A 19,452-nucleotide genomic window follows, 5' to 3' on the forward strand; every position below is an offset into this window, starting at 1 on the left:
CGGTCCGCGGGAGGGCGGGGAACGCGCAGGCGCAGTAGGGCTCGGCGGGGTTGCCATGGCAACGCCCCGCCGCCATCGCCGGGGCTGGGCTGGGCTGGGCTGGGCTGGGCCGGCCGGGCCGGGGCTGACAGGACGGTGGCAGCTGCCCTAGGTTTCGAAATAAACCGGCACAACCCATCCTCCTGCCTGCCCGGTCCCGCGGCAGCGTCGCTCCGGCATTGGCCTTAGCCTTTCCCAACCCGCGTGTCCCGGAGCCGCGAGCCACCCACGGCGTTCACCAGAGGACGGCGCGTCGTTAGGCCGCAGGCCGCGGCTGGCGGGGCGGCGGAGCGGAGGGCCGCCGCCTTGCGCGCCTGCCCGCCCCGCCCCTCCCCTCTCGGTCGCCGCCGGGGACCCGGAAGCACTTTTCTCTCGGCGGGGACAGCTCAGCAGCGGGTGGTGGCGGTCGCAGCTCTGCCTCGGCTGCAGCCCCGGCCTCGGCGCCCGCCCGCTTCACGACTGCCCCCTCACCGCCGCTGTCCTGCTGCTGCTCCGCCGCCGCCTCCTTCTCCTCATGAAGCCCGTCGTCGTCTTTGTCCTCGGCGGGCCCGGGGCGGGCAAGGGGACGCAGTGCGCTCGCATCGTGGAGGTGAGGGCAGCCGGTCCGCCGGGGAGCGGGGGGTTACGGGACTGTGTGTGCTGCCGGGCTCCGGCTGCGGGGGGGCTCTGCGGGCGCGGCACGCCGGGAGTTGTAGCCCCACCCGCCCCCCCCCTCCCCCCGGTAGTCTCCGTGCCTCCCCATGCGGTAGTCGCTTGGGGGAGCTTGTCCCCCTTCGCCTGATGGTCTGGGCTCTTGTCGAACCTCGATCGGCCCCTTGGAGACGATGGAGACGATAAAATAAAAATGACTGACCCGCATCTCCCCGTTAGCCGGTGAAGTGGCGGGGGCAGACACCATCCCCCCCCCGCCCGCTCCCCGTCCCGCCCCTGTCAAGTAATTTAGCCGGGAGCCGGCCTTTTTCTTTCTTCTGCCTTGTTTTCCCTCAGTACCCCACCCGGGATCCCACTCTACTGGTGGGTCTACCTGCGCTGGCACCCATCCTGGGCAGGGGGACACTCGCTTGGGGCTTGGAGGCTATCCTAGCATGGCAGCAGTTTAGCGGGAGCACTGGTTGCCCGCTGTGCCTTGTCAGAGGACCACAGCCCTCAAGAAGTTCCTGCTGCGTTGTCAGGCCAGTCTTGCAGCCCGGCTCGTGTGGGTGGCCCTGGACACGTCTGCATAGCCACGTAGGTGACTGCAGGGCTGCCACCTGCATGCCTCGGGTTTGTGGCCTGGGCGTGGAGGCAAGGTGGTTTACGTTGACTTCAAGTGTGTAGGGTCAAGGTCCTTGTCTTATGAAGCTGTCCCATAAATGTAAGAGCTGGTGCAGTAGGCATTGCAGGGTGTTGGCATTCTGACCTAGTGCCATCTCTGTAAGTTGTGAAAGTAAAATATTGTTCTATGACAGAATATGGTAGAGGTTAGAGGATGTCCTGACCCCATAGATGGTTAATCTTGCTCTCTTTTTCCAAAGAACCTCAAACTGAAAGTATAAATTGAGAAGACTTTCCGCTATATTTTTTGCATTTTCAGTTTTCCAAATACATTTTTACAGCCCTTTGACATAGAACAAGCATTTAAGAAAGAACGGTGAATGCTATGTGGTGTAGCTTTTAAAAAACAAAAGACGCGGGAGTAACTGCACTGTATTTGGGTGGATAATTACAGAAGTAGTTAAGGCAGAATGCTTCCAAACACATGTGTATGTTGGATTTGAAACAGATGCTTCTTTCTCTTTTTTTCTGAGCAGTCGCATGTATTTTTCTTGTTGAAAGGCACGTAGTATCGAAGCTGAAAGAAATGATTAACTGTAGCAATGCCCATGTTTCTGAAACTATTAGTGGAAAAAAAGAACCCACAACTCCTAGCACGTTTTGCGTGTCATCTATTCTGGTGATGCCCTGGCAGTGCTGTTACAGTTTATCCACGCTGCCATTGTATCCCAGTCCTCAGGGTTGTATAACTAAGTTATGCAGATTTGGTCCAGACTGAAAAATGCCGTTATGACTTTAGTTCTGAAGGATTTTAACCTCAAATTACAGACTCTCATTCAAACCATCTTATTCATTAAATTAAATTGTGGAATTAAAGGTTCATAGTACTCATAAAGACGTTTTGGTAAGGTCATATTCTGCCCCTAGCACATAGCAAACAAATGAGCTTAAACTGTAGGGGAATCTTGTAGGCTGTCATTAATGGCTTTCACCAGACCATTAAGGTAGCCTCAGGGCTGAAGTACCTTGTGTGGCTGCTGGCCTGTGTTTAGAAGTATAAATGCCTTTGGCTTGATAGGCTAATATAATTGGATAAAGACCACTTTATTAGGAGGAGTTCAAATGAGTTATTGCTACTCAAATTGTATTTGCAGCTAAAAATGAAAGAAGAAAGTTAACTTTGCTTGTACTGTGTTTATTTTCTTCTCTAAGTCTGGACAGGGAAGTACAAATACTAATAAATGTAAATTTGCTTTAATTCCACTAATTTTATTCACTACGTGGAAAGGAGTTTATTGAAGTCAGTGGGCTGACAGTAGAAAGCTCTTGGACCTGCTGATTGCAATGGACAGCCTTTCTGCTCGCTTGGACACCTCTACAGGAGCTGCTGGCTGAACTTTAAGGGAGAGAGGGTCTGAGGTAGTTGAAGGGAGAGTTGGAGTGATGCGAGCCTGATGGAAAACTTTAGAAAAAGGGAACACGAACAGGGAAGTGTGGATGAGGTACTGCAGAGCAGCATCCTTTTTTAAGGACGTATCCTTGGCCTGGCCCCTGGCAGCCCCCAGAGAGAGCCTTGGTGCAGGCGGTTGAATAGCCTGTATGGAGTCAATGCTGCCTTTAGGTTGAAAGTGTATTTTTGTTCGGATTTTAAACCTCATTGGCAGCTTGCTGCGGAGAAGAGGAACTGTAGCTGAGTAATAATAAACCTCATTCATCCCTGTTGTAAATGGACTGGATAATACTAGTTTACATTTGGAATGAATCTGACCCAGTATCTTGCTGTAAATCTGAAGTTTGTGCTCAACAAAAAGTCAGTATGAGCTATAAATACTTCTAGATTGCTATTCATACTAGAGATTTAGGACAGAGCACATCACATGTGGAAGAAGTCTCACTTTGCTGAGGTGAGATTTTGCATGATTTAGCATTAAATGATTCTATTAAAAAAAGCAAGGGTAGCCATAAGCGTTTTGTAGAGTAAAGGGAGTATTACATACTACCTGGGAACGATTTCTCAAAGAAGTGTTGTAATTGTTTTGCTGACTATGGTTTACATTCCCAGAAAAGGGAGATGGCTATCACATGTAGTAGGCGAAATATCTATTTCTTAAGTACTAACCTAAATCCTAACTGCTCAATATGTGTGTGCTGGAGTCCCTCATTCCGGAGAAGGCATGTATTCATGCCAAATTTGTACCAAAATGGAGAAATGATTTGAGGGAAGAAGATGCAGTAACAAGCGGAAGTGGGTATTGACATAGTGTATGAAAGGGAACAGCAGGTAAGCGATTAGGTTTCTTTATCTTCGCAGATAAGGTTGGAAGAGACAGCTGAAGCAGGCTGGTTTTCTCCGATATGGAGGGAAGACTCCTGTGTACGTTTCACAAACTCACAGAGTCGTCCCTGACATGCAAATGCAGCAGAACTGCTCTGGACCGGTTCTTCCTATTTAGGAAGGGATGAAGCAGAGTTCCCTCTTAAGTTCTTATCCGCTCCCTTCCAGCTCTGCAGATTAACTCCTGAAAGCTTCCACAGGTGTGTGAGGTGGAGTTTGCCATCACCCGAGACTGTGGTGTAGCTTATTGTGTGAGGCAGAATATTTGAGCAGGTAGTTGAATGATGTCATTTGAATGCAGGTTTTTGTAGGACAAAATGAATGTATTTTATTGCTGATTTCTGAACTTTGCTTATAAAATGCTTATGGTAAAGCCAAGGGGGGAAAAAAATACATTCTTCAAATCTGCACCATCTATGCTTTCATGTAGTTAAATTTTAAATCCTTACAACCTTTGCCTGAAATACAGAGCTCTTTGGTTTGGGGGAAGAATAATAACTAAATCATTTGTCTTTATTCCAAACAAGATTTGAGTTGTATTTATTTGTTTGTTTGTTTTGGCAAGGTGATTCTCTAGGGATTTGGAGTATGCAAGACATCCCTCTCTGTGTGTACCCAAAATATAATTCGCCTCCACCACAGCCCTCTCCTGTATGTTTGTGGTTAAATATAAAATTAATCTGACAAGGTGGGATGCTGAGCCGCCTTCTTTTATAAAAGCGTAAGTTAATATCGAAATGGAAAAGGCTGTTAAATTTCTTTGGGGTATATGATAAGGAGATTTCCTAGGGTGAAGAAAACAATGCAAAGAACTCATTGTATCAGAAACAGTCCTCTGAAAGTAGCAGTGGATTTTAGTTTTGCTGTCGTGTGTTAATTGTCTTCTGGAAGTCTGCTGAGAGGCATTAACTTCCTTGAAATAAAAACGTTTTTAAAATTGTTTGCTTTAAACTCCACTTCTGAAATATCTTTCAAGAGTGCCAAGTATTAGCCTTAAGTTCTTGTAGTTGTTCTTTGGAATGTAAGTTTATGTTTCTGAACTATTGAGCTTTTTTAAAACACAGTGAGTGATCATATAAATCCACCCCCTGCCCCCCCGAAGATTGCTTCCATTTTGCAGAACGCAGGCTCACTCACATGGCATTGAATTTTGGGCTTTCCCAAACGTACTGGGTGCCTCTTATTGAGTTGAGCATTCCTGAAGCACTGGGGTGCTCTATTTGCCCCCGCTTCCCTGGGGGCACTGTCAGTGGGATCTCCTTTGTGCATTTTGTTTTATTAATGTGTTTTTTTTGTTTGTTTCCCACCCCCCCAGGCAAGAACATATTTCAAACTAAGAAAATGTCTTTTTTTTTTTTTTTTCTTCTTATTGGAATAAGCAGACAGAAGGTCTATTACTGCATTATAGTTTATATCCCAAAGTTATAACTTCTTGTGCTAATTGCTAATAGGACAGACAAAAGCTTTTTAGGTTAAAAAAAAAAAAGAGTATGAAGGCTGCAGGCTTTACATGGTTCTATTTTTATTTTAACTAGTTCTTGAATGGTGTATCTGAGAACATGTAACAAACTTTGGTTGTTTATTAAGGTTGCCCAAGATATGACGGGTCAGAACTAGGGCAATAAAAGTTTCTATTTTATGTGTTTAGATCTTAAGCCCTTTGACTTTCATTTTCAGAGTAACAATGATAAGCCAAGATAGGAGTCAAGGTCAAAGTAGTAATTTGTGTTTCTCTTGCTTTTTCTTGGCTTCTGCTCACTTGAGGAAGTATCAAGCTGTGTGTGTAGTGGAGAGATGTGTTGCTGGACCACACAGGGCAGAATCAGAACTAAACCTTGTCCCCCTCCAAAGCTGACTGCGTAAGGAATCCCAGCAGCAGCTGCTGTACACCGCTGATCCTTTCTGACTCCTCCAGAAGATTGCTATTGCAAACTCCACCTTATTCAAGTGTGACGCAGATGTGGCTCATGTATTTTTAGTTGTATTCATCTATTTATTCTATTTACTGAAAGCAAAGCAAGTTCTGCCTGAGGAGTGGAAGTTGCAAATCCTGGCCGACGGAGGAAGGCTAGAGGTGGCTATAGGACAGGGGAGAGAAGGGCATCCCAGGGAGGCTGCAGTCTCGGGTTGTCATTTGGAGATGTGGAGCATATGGCTTGCCTGTCCCAGTTTGCCCTGCTGAATGGGGACTGATTTACTAGGTCACTGTGTGACAAACAAGCGAGGCATGATTTGCTCTGCTCTGTGCCGCACTGCTAAGTGCTCTTCTGAGTAACAGCTCTATGGTGGGACTGATGGAAACTTGAGCTTGCCTTTCCACAGCACTGTGTAATTATTTTTTTTAACACAAAGGAGGAAGATGTCTGTGGTGGGCTGAAGACAGCTGATTTTTATCTTTGTCATTCACAGTTAATGTTTGTAAGAGATGTTGATTGTGGTTTTCCAAATATAAAAAATAGTTTTAAAAATAATGAGAACTTGTATAATAGCAATTTACTGATTTAATCTTTTCTTTTCTTCTTATAGAACAGCATGCCAGTCTGCTAGTATAGCAGAAAACATTCTCTGAAATAAGTTTTAGAATAGTTAATTCTATATTTTATTTTTTTGTATTGTTTCTGTAATCTAAAAATCTGTCTGAATTTTAGGTGCTTGGCATCTGAGTATTTGGAATTATTTTTTTTAACCTAGTATCTATTTCAACTCTTTCTTTCAGTCTGACATTATGAATCTAGCATATAGGCATCCTTCAAGAACTGGAGTAACTGCTTTTTCATTGTTTGGCAGCCACAGTCCTGCTCCCTTTCTGATTTTGGAGGAGAAGAATTAGGCGGTAGTTGCAAAAAGTCACGTTCTGGGGATTGCATCAAGATGTACTTGGCAGTGCTGGAAAGTTGTGCTGGCACAATGCAAACCTTGGCAAGACGCGAGAGTGTTTTGCCCTGATTTTTTGTGCAGTTACATCACAGTGTCTTGCGAGCTTCTGGGGATGTGACAATTTTCTCCAATTCAGGATGCTCGATGACGGTTTATCTTGTCTAAGATGAAAGAAAACTTTGTGCCCTGTACGAATTGATTAAAACTGGCAAGAGTAGCGTGAGCCCCGCGTCTCTGAAGCCTTCTGCGTACGGAGCAGCAGCCAAGCCTTTCTCTGTGCTTGTTTGCATTGTTTAAACTGACGTGTTGTCTTTGGCTCTTGACTCGGTACAGTTAACAAATAAATGTTTTGCCCCTGAAGGAGAGGTTTGTTTTTCTTATTGCCTGGTTAATCCATTCTGAAGGTTACTCTAGAATAAAATTTACTATTATCTAAAACAAGTCTATTTATGCAACAGCACTTCAAAACACTTCTGTCTTTTACTTTCCTGTTCAGCTGTTAAAAAAACTATTTTAGTTTGCTGTTGCAAAAGACAGAGAATTCCAAAAACTGTATGACTCAATTTCGTTTTCATGCATGAAAAGGGAAATGCCAAGGAAAATTAAATGGTTTGGTAACCCTCTAAAACTGAAGGGATTATATTTTCCTCCTGTTTTCTCCTTCGTAGAAACTTGATGTTAAAAATATCATCATTCTTTAACTTTAGCAAGAAGAACTACATGTTAATTTAGGGTTCAGCAGAGTAAGGTTTCTTGCCTATAAGAAAAGATTTATTCTGGTTTATGGTTTTTGTAGTTCACAGTAAATATTTAGATTTGCAATTAAATAGGCATATCCAAATGCAGTGCGCATTAAAGCAGGAGTACAGTGAGCTTATAGAGGATGTCTGTGGAGCTTTTTCTTCACAGTTATTTAGAGCAAAATCTTGCTTCCTTTTTTTCCCCCATCTGTGTAGAGTTTTGGAGATTTAGGTAATTATATCCCTTCTTAAATTATGACTATGGCAAAACTAACTTTCCACACTTTTGTGAGTGAAATTGGAAAGCAACTGAAATGTTTTTAAAGTCACTTAGTGGGTTGTGTAATATTTCTCTTGTACTTAGTCCAGTAGCCAAGTTTTTAAATCCCAAGTTCACAGCCTTAAAAAGTGTATAGCCACATTATTATGCTGCTCAGACACCTTTTTTTTGAAATTTGCTTTGGATGTTGCTGCAGCCAGGCTGATAACCCTGAAGTTTTTTGCTGCTGCTTTTGTTTTGTGTAAAAACTTTAGGATGAGTATGTATAGGTGTTCTCTGTTTTGGATGTATAGCTAGCTTAGGTAATCACCAAGGAGATGTCTTTATTGCCTGGTTTTTATGGACTATATTTGGTCAAGGACCATAGTATGCTTGGTTAGTTATCTTGTGGTGTTAAATAAGCTGAGAAAATGATTGGTTTGTGCTCCGAAACTTATCACAATGCATTTCTCTGGTAAGAGCGTATGTTTGCACTAGGTGGCTATTTATCATGGCAAATGCCTGAGAAATTCAAGTGTAATAAATACTTTTCATCGGTATTTTGCATTAGCGTTAGCAACTTTTTTTTCAGATGTAGTTAGAAGTGAAAGAAAAGCGCAATGGTGTTTGCTGTTTTCCTGCATACTGGTATCAAACCGATAGATTTGGACCTGATCTCTCTGCTCTCTTTCTGTTTACTGTACGTGGCGTGACATAGGGTGGCACCAGCATATCTGTTTACCTTCATCTGCCACATCATCATTAGGAGAAGGCAGTGGCCTCCCCCAAGGGCTGCCTTCCCAGTTTGTGGTATTCGTCCCAGGGAAGGGGGGCAGGTACGCAGGGCTGGGTTTGGAGGAGTGCATGTATAGGACCATTTGCGTAGCTGCAGCGTTAGATGCAGAATTATAAGTGATTTGACCAAGGCAGAGGAGGAAGTTGGTGCCAGAACCACAGCGGGAACGTAAGGATTCCTGACTTGTGCTGTGCTTGAAACATTCCTCCAGCTCCAAAGGACCTGGAATCACCGCCTGCGCTTTTCTTTAGTAACAGCAGTAATTTGATAAAATTACAATCCAGTTGCATAAGCATAGCAAGAAAAGGCACTGTCTCAACTTTTTCACTTTGTAGATCAGGACTTGACCCAACAACTGATCATCACTTGCAATTTTTAAGTAGTTGAACTTTTAGGATGGGGTATAGCTTGTATCTGGTTTGGTGATAGTTAAATGTCTTCCTGCACAGTGTGACATTTCAGGAAGCACTTTGGGGACAGTCTATTTTCCAAACGTGACAAAATTACTCTGAAAACAGGACATAAATGCCTGACCGAAGGCCTGGTGAGCATTCTACCCAAGAATCTCTCTGCTACTGCACATACTGAGTGTGCTGTAATGTCAGATTACACACTGACAGTGGAATAGATCTGTCACTAGCAAGATGCTATTCCCTGTATTTTTCTGTTGTAATGTGTAGAATAAATGTGATTGATGCTGTTGACTGATGGTATCTTTGCATGTTTACTAATTCGAGGGAGTCTATGCCTGTCTGTTTGCACGTTTCAGAAATACGGGTACACGCACCTTTCTGCTGGTGACCTCCTTCGAGATGAACGGAAAAGGCCAGGCTCGCAGTATGGAGAACTGATTGAGAACTACATTAAGGAGGGGGAAATCGTACCGGTTGAAATAACAATCAGCTTGCTGAAGAGGGTAAGGAAAGGGCTGTTTCGTTGTTCATTCACTCCTGCAGGCTAAGCAGCAAAGCAGTGGCCATATACTGGAAGAAATGCCTTTCCTCCAGTGGGAGTAGTGTGAAATGGTGGACACATAGGTTCGTATCGCGTACTGAGCTTCTCAGCAACTACTCATGTTTCTTTCTGGCTGGTTGGAGGGCAATAGGTGATGGCCTCCATTACCTTCGGATATGTGAGAATTGGTTATTTTTAATTTATTTTTTTTTTTTTTAGTAGCTCTAGGGAAATCAGTGAGACTCTGTATTCCTCGTTTCCCTTAATTAGCTTTTGGACCTCTTGGTCAGCTCCGTCATATTTGACTGGAGGGTAGAGGCCTTAAAGGTACTAAGTTTCTGTCAGTTTTATCAAAATATATAGCCAGGTGAAGGAGACAAGCACCTGCTAATGTTCCTGTGGCAAGAAAAGCTCCAGGCTTTTTCCTTATTAGATGTCCAGGAAAACCAAAGTATCTCCTTTAAGACAGAAAAGGCTTCTGTTGCTTATGGCACTAAACTTATCTGGAGTTTTTCCATTAGAATTAACTCTAGATCAGGGATGTTTTGGCATCTTATTGCGTAATAGCGCTTTCCAGTATCTTGTAGAAAATCAACTTTTAAAGCTGGAATTGTGTGCTAGGAGATTTTGAGCTTTATGAAATGGCGAATTCAGTTTGAAATAAGGCTATATTGGTGCATTGGTGAATGAATTAGCATGCATTGAAGGTGAAACAAAAGTACATTTTGTAATTCTTCGGTAATCCTAAAATAAATGTTTCTTGACTTACCATGTCGACATTTTGGGGGTAATTTAATAAGTGGATAAATGGTTGTATGCGCAGGAGATCATTAATTGAATTGTCTTTTATCAGGCTATGGATCAAACAATGGCTGCCAATTCCCAGAAGAACAAGTTCTTGATTGATGGATTTCCCAGGAATGAAGATAATCTTCAAGGCTGGAATAAGACTATGGATGGAAAGGCGGATGTTTCTTTTGTTCTCTTTTTTGATTGTGACAATGAGGTAATGAAGTGTGTTATTCTGTAACTTCCTTTCTGTCAGGTAGTAAATGGACTAGTGTTAAGAGCAGAAGGAAAACTCGGTCTGTGAGTTTCAAGGATTTTTTGGCAAGTTGTTTTTGCAGATGAAGAAAATGCATGTCTTTGAAATAGCGGGCGGCTAATTACACTTGGTATAATCACGTGCAAATAAATTATATTAAAGTAGTACTTCAGGCAATTGCATTCTTAGGGAAAATTTATAAAAGCTTTAAATACCTTATGCAAAATTATTTGGTTAACTTTCAGAAAACATTACTGTGTTTACTCTTAGTAACCGTTGTTTAGTCCCGAATGAACTTCATAGCAATGTCTGCTTTAATTCTACAGTGTTGGGAGCAGTAGTCTTTATTTTCATAGTTATGAGCTGGGCTATAGGATAGCCAGTAATCAACATTTTATTCAGCAAGTCATTAGATTACAAGGGCATTTTGACAGTGATACATTATATTCATTTAATAAGTGCCATGATATGCTGTCTTTTTAATATGTCAGTGCCCTTGAGGGATAAAACTGCTATGAGAATCCCAGCACCTTAAGCTGACTTTCTTCCTGTTACCCTTTTCCCCAATTTCCTGAGAAACTTTATTACTTTTTTCTTTTTACTTAATTGCAATTTTTTTTTAATCTCAAAGAAAAGTGAGGGGTTACTTTTTTTTTTTCCTATTCAAAAATTTAAATAAGATGAAATGATTTTTTTCACTTGGTGGGGTGTTAATTTTGGGCTTCTAATTTTTTTACTGGATCTGAAAATAGACAAAAATGTCTACATGCGCTTCTGGATTATTTTTTTTTTTTACTATGGGTGTACTTTGTAGGAAAAAAATAATTTTTAACCATTGTCCTCTTGCATGACTAGGATAAATGTATTCATGAACTGTACGTCTGTCAGTGTTGCTTACTTAAATTTATATTTCAAAACATAGTTCATTGGGCAGCTTTTAACTGGTTAGTTCTTCAGTTTTTACTTGGATTTTGATTTATTTTTTTTTAAGTCTTCATTATAGCAATGCCAAGTAAGAACACTTTAACTTACTATAACTTATTATGTAGCCTTGCAAAATTCTTGTGAGAACATACAGTGACTTTCTTTCAGTGCAGGCATTTATTAGTAGTCTAATTTGATATGCTGCTTTTCAGAAAGTCTAAATACATCCTTGAAAATCAGGTCATTTTCTTCTTTAAACGTCTGAAGTTGGAGACCCAGTTGAACCACAGAGCTTGATGTTGCTTTTCCACTGCTTTTCCACTGATCCAAATCCCATTTTAAGAGCCCACATTTTAATAAGCTGATGAAGTGTAAAGCTGTCATCCTTTTTCTCTGGAAGAATCTAACTCTCCATGTGAATTCTGGTTATATCCACCAGATCTGGACAGAAGTTGTGTGTCAGGCCTATTTAGATTTTCAGAATTTCTGTTTTTTATTCCTGCTTTCAAGGTAGCACCTCATGTTCTTGGTCGTGATCGTCTTTTTGATGCTTTTTTGTAGATATGTATTGGCCGCTGTCTTGAAAGAGGCAAGAGCAGCGGTAGGAGTGATGATAATCGGGAGAGTCTGGAAAAGAGGTACTATCTCCAAAACTTTTCAGTTCTCTTCTGATCATATTTTACTATGTAATGCTTTTTTTTTTTTCCTCCCCTGTGTTTTCTCCTAGAATTCATACATATCTGCAGTCTACTAAGCCTATAATAGATTTGTATGAGAGAATGGGAAAAGTCAGAAAAGTGGATGCCTCTAAATCTGTTGATGAAGTAAGTATGTAAGTCAAAAAACCATGGGGATGACAGTGGCGAGTACATATTTTTGGCATTCTTCTGAGATGTGTGTGTGTGTGGTTAGGGTGCTAATTAAGCACTGATGTGTATTGCTGAGGGAGGTTGTGGAACTCTGGTTTTGACTCTTGAAGAACTGATTAAGATGTGAATAACTTTAAGAAATCAATTAGTTCTGCTTGAACGTGAGCTGGACTAAACACGTTTTCAGTGTTTCTGTGTTTAACAGTCTTGTCTCTTTCACTTTCATGAGCTTTTGCGTTTCTGAAGTAGTGTTGCTCTTCTGTCTCAGTTTCCCGGAATTGCTGCCAATTTCACTATTAAAGAATTAACGTGAATGTTCTAAGAACAACCTATACATTTTTAAAAATACTGTCAATTATTGCGTGTGCTTGTTTAACTTGCAGTAACTGTTTGACTAACACTTATAAAGTTAATATTCTTCTCTCTCTTTTTAGGTCTTTGAAAAAGTTGTACAAATTTTCGACAAAGAAGGCTAATTCCCAGCTTGGAAGTTCATTTAAACTTGTGCTTGAATCTTGCTTGAATAGCTGCTACTGCCGTCCATTCTTTGTAATTGTTTTAAAAGATTTTTTAATTGGTTTTTTTCACATATCTAATGATGATTGGAGGAGCAGTTAATTGCAAATGGGTCTGTTTTTTAAATAGGAAATCATTTCTTGCCGCTATAGTATACAAATTTCAGCGTTCTCCATTAGCACAAGTTCAGTTACTCCCATGGCGAAACCACAGTTAAAACATCTCTCCGAAGAGACTGTTTATTCTATCACAGTTCTGTGCCTATAATGGGCAGCCCTTCTTATTCCTTATTGCCATACACTTTTTTTCTTTTGTTGTTTTTTTTAAGGATCAATTAAACAGCAGCATTAAGCAATGAGGGACCCCTGTGCCCTTGTTTGTTTTTTGGATGCTTGGACCAAATTTAGCAGATTTTTTTTTTTTTCCGAGTATAATTTTGTCACAAAGTTCCCCGTAATCCCCAAACCTGAAGTCTGTAAATGAATCTACAGTTAGTTTGAGAATCTGTTTTAGCAGTCCTGACAAAACTATTTAATACACTGTTCAGCAATAGACGTACAAAGTACATTATGGAAAGTGGTGCTTTCTTTTGACTCTGGATGTAAACTGTCTCGTAAATTCTTGAGTAACTGGATGACTTGGCCCTGGGCTTTACCTTGACTTCATTTGCAAAAGGTTGAGAATATAACTTCAAAGTCAGGTCAGTATTTCCATGCTCATTTATTTTAAATGTTGGTTATATTCTTAATTACAGCATGGTGTTAACAAGACAGTAAAACTCTTAATAGTGTACAATAAACAATCTTCTAACAGTTCTGTCTTTTGTAACAAGTGGAAGGGATTTTCTGTGTTATTATTATTGAAATACTGTGTTACTGAATGCTATAAAGTTTGTTACTTGGGGAAATACTTTTATGGTTAAACTAGTGAATTTGTTTCCCTAAAATTGTATAATTTTAATAGCTGTGTGTTTGAAAAAAATGTAAATTATTGCACTTTTGTTATGATGTGGGCAACTGAGGGGGAAGATACTGGCAGAAAAACAGTTCCATTCCCTTAAACAAATTGGGTCCTGCTTCGTCACGTTCTCTCGAATTAGCCAAGTACAGTCAGCAGCAATAATTGGGATAAGCAGGTAACTGGTTGAAACAAACTGGTTTAAATGTTTGTACAGATGCGGTGTAATTCTGCCTTTTGTTTAGAGTAACCTTTTCTCTCCCCTATGTAGTATGCATAGGTCTGTGGGGCCGAACATGCATTCCTTGCATGCCCTGAGCTTTCACTGAAGAAGGTGCCAGAAGATGACTGTTTTAACTAATTTTAGTGATAGAGTGGTTCTTCCTACGTTAACTGACACTGTAATTGGTTTCTGATACGCTAATAGATGTTGCAAATTACAGGGAACTGCAGTTTGGAAATCTTGGTTTTCAGCTTTTCTTTATTGATGACTTTATTTAGGAAAAGCTTTTACATTAAGCCTAGCTTCTAATTAGAATCAGACGGGTTGGTCCTCATCCTGCAATCTGATCCGTGCAGTCAGATTCGTGTTTGCGTGAATCCTCATCTCGCTGAGGTTCTTGAGGCTGCTGGGCTGGGGCAGAGGTGGGTACAGAAACAAAGGGTAAACTACAGTATCCTTTCCGTCACGGTAGGAATTCAAACCGTGGACTGAGCACAAATAGCTGTTTACTACTGCAGAATATATGGACCATGGCTACTTCTGTGAGTGTGGGAGGCCACTGCTTTTGCTTTATGGATTTCCCCTTAAAAAAAAAAAAACTCAATCATGGCATTTAATTCTTGTTGTTACGAGTATGCTGACATAGGATAGGATCTAGGAAAACTGCATGTTTTGATATGAAGGTTAGAATCAGGATTTTTCCAAAAGGACTTCAAACAGGATGCTTTAATCTAATTAGATATAATTATGCTTTATTTCGAAGTTATTGGTTTTTACAAGTTCTGTTCAGAATAGAGTATCTGTTTTCTCTCATCATATACTTTTCTGTGTATTTAAGTGCTGAAACAAACAAACAAAAACCCTTTGGAGCAAAATTTTAGGAAAAAAAACCAATGTTTTGGCAATATTGAATTTGGAGTGGATTGTAATGTGTCTGTGCAAAGACTAGATTTTTTTTTTGTCATTTTATTTATTGAAGATGCCATTAAATGTGTTACCAATTCTTTCAAGTTGGACTTATGATTGAAATAAAGATTAAAGGCGATATGCCAGTGTGTTGTGTCCGTTTAGCAGCAAAACTGTACAAGGAATTTGAGAAGATCCAATAAACTTTGTTCTGTGACTTAATATGAGTGTTTGGCTTCCAGTTATCTGTCAGAGGGGTATTTTTCACATATATCTATCTATGAAGTGTGTATTTATTAGTGTTATATTTTGCGAGCCTGCATACACGTAGGTATGTGTATGAAAGTTTAGCTTTCACCATCAAAACTGAAGTCTTGAAGACCCTCTTAGGCACAGAATAAGATCAAGGAAATGCCTGTGGAATTGGTAGCTTTTCTTGATTTTACAGGTGTGTCAAATTACTCTCTTTGTATAGTGGTGCAGTGATGAATCATTTGGCATATCTGTGAAAGAAGGAACTTGGGAAGGCGACTAGGAAACACAAACCTATTGCACAGCGGTGGTTGGAGACGCTTCTTTTTCCCCTTGATATTTCATGCGTCCATGTTGATGCCATTCTGCTACTTTGCAGCACGTGTCTAGGTGCTGTGCTGGGGACTGTGGTCTTAAAGAAGATGGGCACAGCATAATGTTCTTCAAAAAAAAAAAAAACACCCAAAAAAAAAACAAACTGAGAGGTTGCCAGACTTATTTTAAAATAAGTCTTCATGTTTTGCATAAAGGTTTGTCACAAAAGGGGTTGTTGCTTCACACGTAGGTTTTTAGGAAACATCATGTTGAACTTGGAAACCTTCCTCTGGAAAGATTTGCCGAGCTGGCCTGCAAAGGGACGAGAAAAGCAGGGGGGGTTTCCAGCAGCAAAGGTTATCTTTCTGCTGGTGAAAGACAAACGTCTTTTTAAAACTCTTTTGTTTTTTGAAACTTCATCCTGAGGCTGTAGAGTCTCCCTGGGGACTTCCCACTCCCACGAGTGGGAGGCTTGAACTGAAAATCCCTGCCTAAAAGGTGCCAATTTTTTTGGAATGGGGGCAGGCGCAGGAGACGCTATTGTGGGGAAGACCATGACCACGCAGCTGAGGATTGCCTCAGCGTAAGATATTCCCCACTAGCAACATTTGTCCTTAATAAGAAGAAAGGGTTCGTCAGGGAGTTCCAAGGTCTTGTGTAAAATGCTACGTCTTACAACAGCGGGGACGTCTGCGTGCTGCTGCCCAGGCTGAACTGGGGAGAATGGGAGAGTTAAATGGAGAAAAACCCCTCGGTTCAGACTGGAGCTGCCAACTGTCGTTACCGGTTGGCAGTTTCTAGCTGCCAGCACTTAGGAAAGTTGCAGCTTAAGAGATTACTTTTCTGCTTAGTTTGAAGTTCAATACCGGCTGGGTCCCTGCTGTGGTGCACGTGTCTCCGAAAGCTATGATCTGTGACTGCTCGGCTGGCCTCCTGCTCGGGGCGGGGGGCAACCATTGGCCCCTTGGCAAGATCAGGTTGTTTCTTCAAGGCATGGTGCAGCAGGACACGGAGACCGGGCAGCTGGGGCTGGGCGCTCGCCCCAGTCCAAAGATCCCGGGTGAACAGCTGACGCTGAAAACTGCACGACGATGCAGAGAGGATTCAGCTCATCAGGTAACGAAGGAGACAGTAACAAAAATATTAAGGCTCGTGGTTTTTTACAGCAGGAGTTCTCACGCTCTTTTGATCTGCAGACCTTTATAAATCTTCCAGTGGAGATAGCGGGGCATAAATGAATTTAATCTTGCTGCGCTCTGCTGTTTTTCGTGGGTTGCTTAGTTTAAGGTGGTGGTTTTCAGCCTGTGGTCTGTAGAGTATTTCTGTTGGTAACAATAGACGTCTTTATTGAGTCTTCTAATCTGCTCAGCTGATGTAGTCTCGATCCTCTTTGCTTTCTGCCTTGTTGTCTTTTCCTCACCTTTCTGAATTGTGGGTGCTCTTTGGGATGGGGAAGGGGGTGCTCTCACCAACCTCTGTGTGCCTTGCAAAAGCAACTAAATCTTTAAGTGCCTTCAGCTGGAGCGATCAGATCCTCTTTCTGCCAACGAGTTTAGTGCATAATCTGCTACAAAACTGATGTAAAGCACATTGTGGGTTTTGTGTTTTTTTTTTTTTTTAACTACGGAAAATCTCGGTGTAGTACCTCTGCTCTTTTCTCCTATGCGAGTGAGATCAGATGTGTCTGTCTTGCTTCAGCAGCAGTTGCACGAAAAAAAGAAACCCCTCCTCAATCAGTAGCTGTTAAACTAGCAATGACCTGTTACGCTTCAAGGGGACTGAGACGATTGAGGAAGGGAGGAAAGACGCTCAAAGACGCTCTCAGTCCATTCTGCTTCGCTAGCCAGGCTTCAGCTTTCGTTACGTATCTATTCCGCACAGCGGCGACGCTGGTATTTAGTCCAGCGATTTCATGATTACGCTGGATGGAAATTCATACAAAAGCACGCCCTGCCTAAAAATTGCCCGTCTCCCCTCATCGCCTCTGCCACCTTGAATTCCAGGGGTTGGTGGGGGTAGGAATTTGTCTTCAGGGTAAAGCTGTAGAAGCTAAACTGGGCAGGAGGAAGACACATCGAGCCGCGCTGGTGAAGAACGAGACGCACAACTTATTTCACGGTGGGCAGCAATGCCAGGCTATTTTCTCATCCTGGTTTATAGCTGCATTCGGGCAGCAGAGCAGAAATTTTCTCTTCCCTCCTCCAGCGTTTGGCAGAAAGCTTGCTTTTGTCTAAAATGCTTCTTAAGGGCCGTGCGAACCGTTCGCTCCTAAACTAAATACCAGTTTGAGTTGTGTTTTTTCTTTCTAATTTACAAATAGGAGGGTTTGGGTTAGTTTCTTGTAATAGCTGCTGCAGCGAGACAACTCTTGGAAAATACAAGGCGCCATCCCAAAAGATATTATCTGCTTTATTCTGGAGGGCTTTTTAGCACAATGCAGTTTCTTTGTGGTGAGAAATGGCAAAGATTGCTGGATCGCTGCGCGACTACCAAAGTGTAACGATATGTGGATGGTACGTGGGAACGGTATCTTGTACAGCGGCTCTGCTTGCACAAAGCCAAACTTTTGTGCTCAGCCCGCACTTTTATTTGGTGCCATGAGCTGCAAGAAGAGATTTTTGGATAGCTTCCCAATTGGATCAAGTCGCAGGAGTGACACTTAATCTATTGTAGAGGTCTTCAGGGATTATCAGGATCTATCAAGGTATTTGGAGGACGTAATCTGCGGTGGTTGTCTTTCCTGACTGAGCACGGAGTTATCTCTTCAGGTGAGAGATCTGTTCAAGATGTTACCGTTGTTGTCTTCCAAACCAGAACCACCTGAAGTCCCCAGCTGTGGTCAACAAGTACCCTGAGGTCCACATTATGTTCTAACCCAAATACCTCTATCCTTGTCTAAATACCTCCTGTGGTTTCGTTTGGATATGACGGAAATCACCAGTGCCTTTATTTCAGGGTGAGGACTTGCACAGTCCAAAGTTAAGCTGCTGCCCCACCTCCTTCTCCGCACACACAGGCTTCTGTGGGAGGGAGATGCTCTCCTGGAGCTGTAGCGGCTTCCTTACTTCCAGTTTTCTTTCCAGGCCATGCATCCCGGATGGACAAGATTTCCCAAGGTACAGTAGTATCTCCCTGCCCCAAGAGGGGAGGTGGTAGTCGGCCCACGGGAGAAGCCCTTGGACATAGAAGACAAGGATGGCGTGAAACATCCTGGATGCATTTTTCAAAGGAAAGCATAATCAGCAACTACGTTTTTACTGGGTAATCAAAATGCCTGTGGAAAATGGGAACGGGGATAATTTTACCGTGTTCTTTCTAATTTAAAATTTTCTGCGGAAAGAAAGCGCATTTGACTGCTTCCTTGTGACAGAGCTCAGGGCTTGAAGTGCTGTTCCCGAAGCAAGCGTTGCGTTTGGCTTACCATGTGTGACTTCTTGTGAAGCTTCCCTGGGCTCTTGGATGCTGTTCTTGCCAGCGAGAGCAGATTGCTTCCAGCAATAAACATCCCACAAAATTATGTATGTTCTTTAAGAAAAGCACCGAGATTTTCTGCTAATTGCAAAAATACATAATGGATGCCTTCAGCATCTGTTATTTATTCTCTAACCAGCTTTCATCCAAAAGTAACCTTTAAACAAACATTGAGATTGGGCAGTTTAACTGTTCCAACGTGTCACACACATCTACACCCTCTGGTTTAATTATGTTTGAAACGCGTGCTTATCGTTGACTTCTAGTGAGAGGGAGAAGTTGTTTATATCTCTAGCTCGGAGATGTTCGCAACCTGGAGAAGACGATGCTGGGTGCCAGAGCTGAAAGCATGTCTCGGGCGCTTAGCTGTGCTCTTTTTGGAAGCCAAAGCCCAGCAGAGAGAGGATTTTGCTCACACAATTGCTTCAATCTACCACAAGGAGGGGTGCAAGGCTCGCAGAGGAGAGGTTGCAGCTTGTAAGTGGCATTCACGGGCTGTACATTTCCCATATATTGAAAGACCTAACTTTAAACAAAAAATAATCCTGGTTGTTTTGTTGGGGGTTTTTTGTGTTGTTTTGGTTTTTTTTGTTGGAGTTTTTTTTGTTGTTTTTTTTTTTTATAATGGTGTAAGTTAAAAAAAAGTACCCATGAAGAAACAGATATCTTTGGACGGATTTTTTTGTTGGACTGAGATCTGCTATATGGGTAACTTGGCAA

At 42.0% G+C, this 19,452-nt stretch overlaps 1 protein-coding gene across 1 annotated transcript; it reads left to right on the top strand.

Annotated features, from left to right (window-relative positions):
* The first annotated feature begins 36 nt into the window (after positions 1-36).
* CMPK1 (cytidine/uridine monophosphate kinase 1) lies at positions 37-14,835 on the top strand. Its single transcript, XM_074597251.1, has 6 exons — positions 37-628; positions 9,070-9,216; positions 10,108-10,260; positions 11,785-11,861; positions 11,951-12,047; positions 12,527-14,835. Exons 1-6 carry the CDS (start codon positions 554-556, stop codon positions 12,566-12,568), a joined length of 591 nt encoding a protein of 196 aa, XP_074453352.1. The 5' UTR covers positions 37-553; the 3' UTR covers positions 12,569-14,835.
* Positions 14,836-19,452: the final 4,617 nt, after the last annotated feature.

The sequence above is a fragment of the Larus michahellis genome, chromosome 8 (assembly GCF_964199755.1).
Source record: "Larus michahellis chromosome 8, bLarMic1.1, whole genome shotgun sequence".
NCBI classification, from domain to species: Eukaryota; Metazoa; Chordata; class Aves; order Charadriiformes; family Laridae; genus Larus; species Larus michahellis.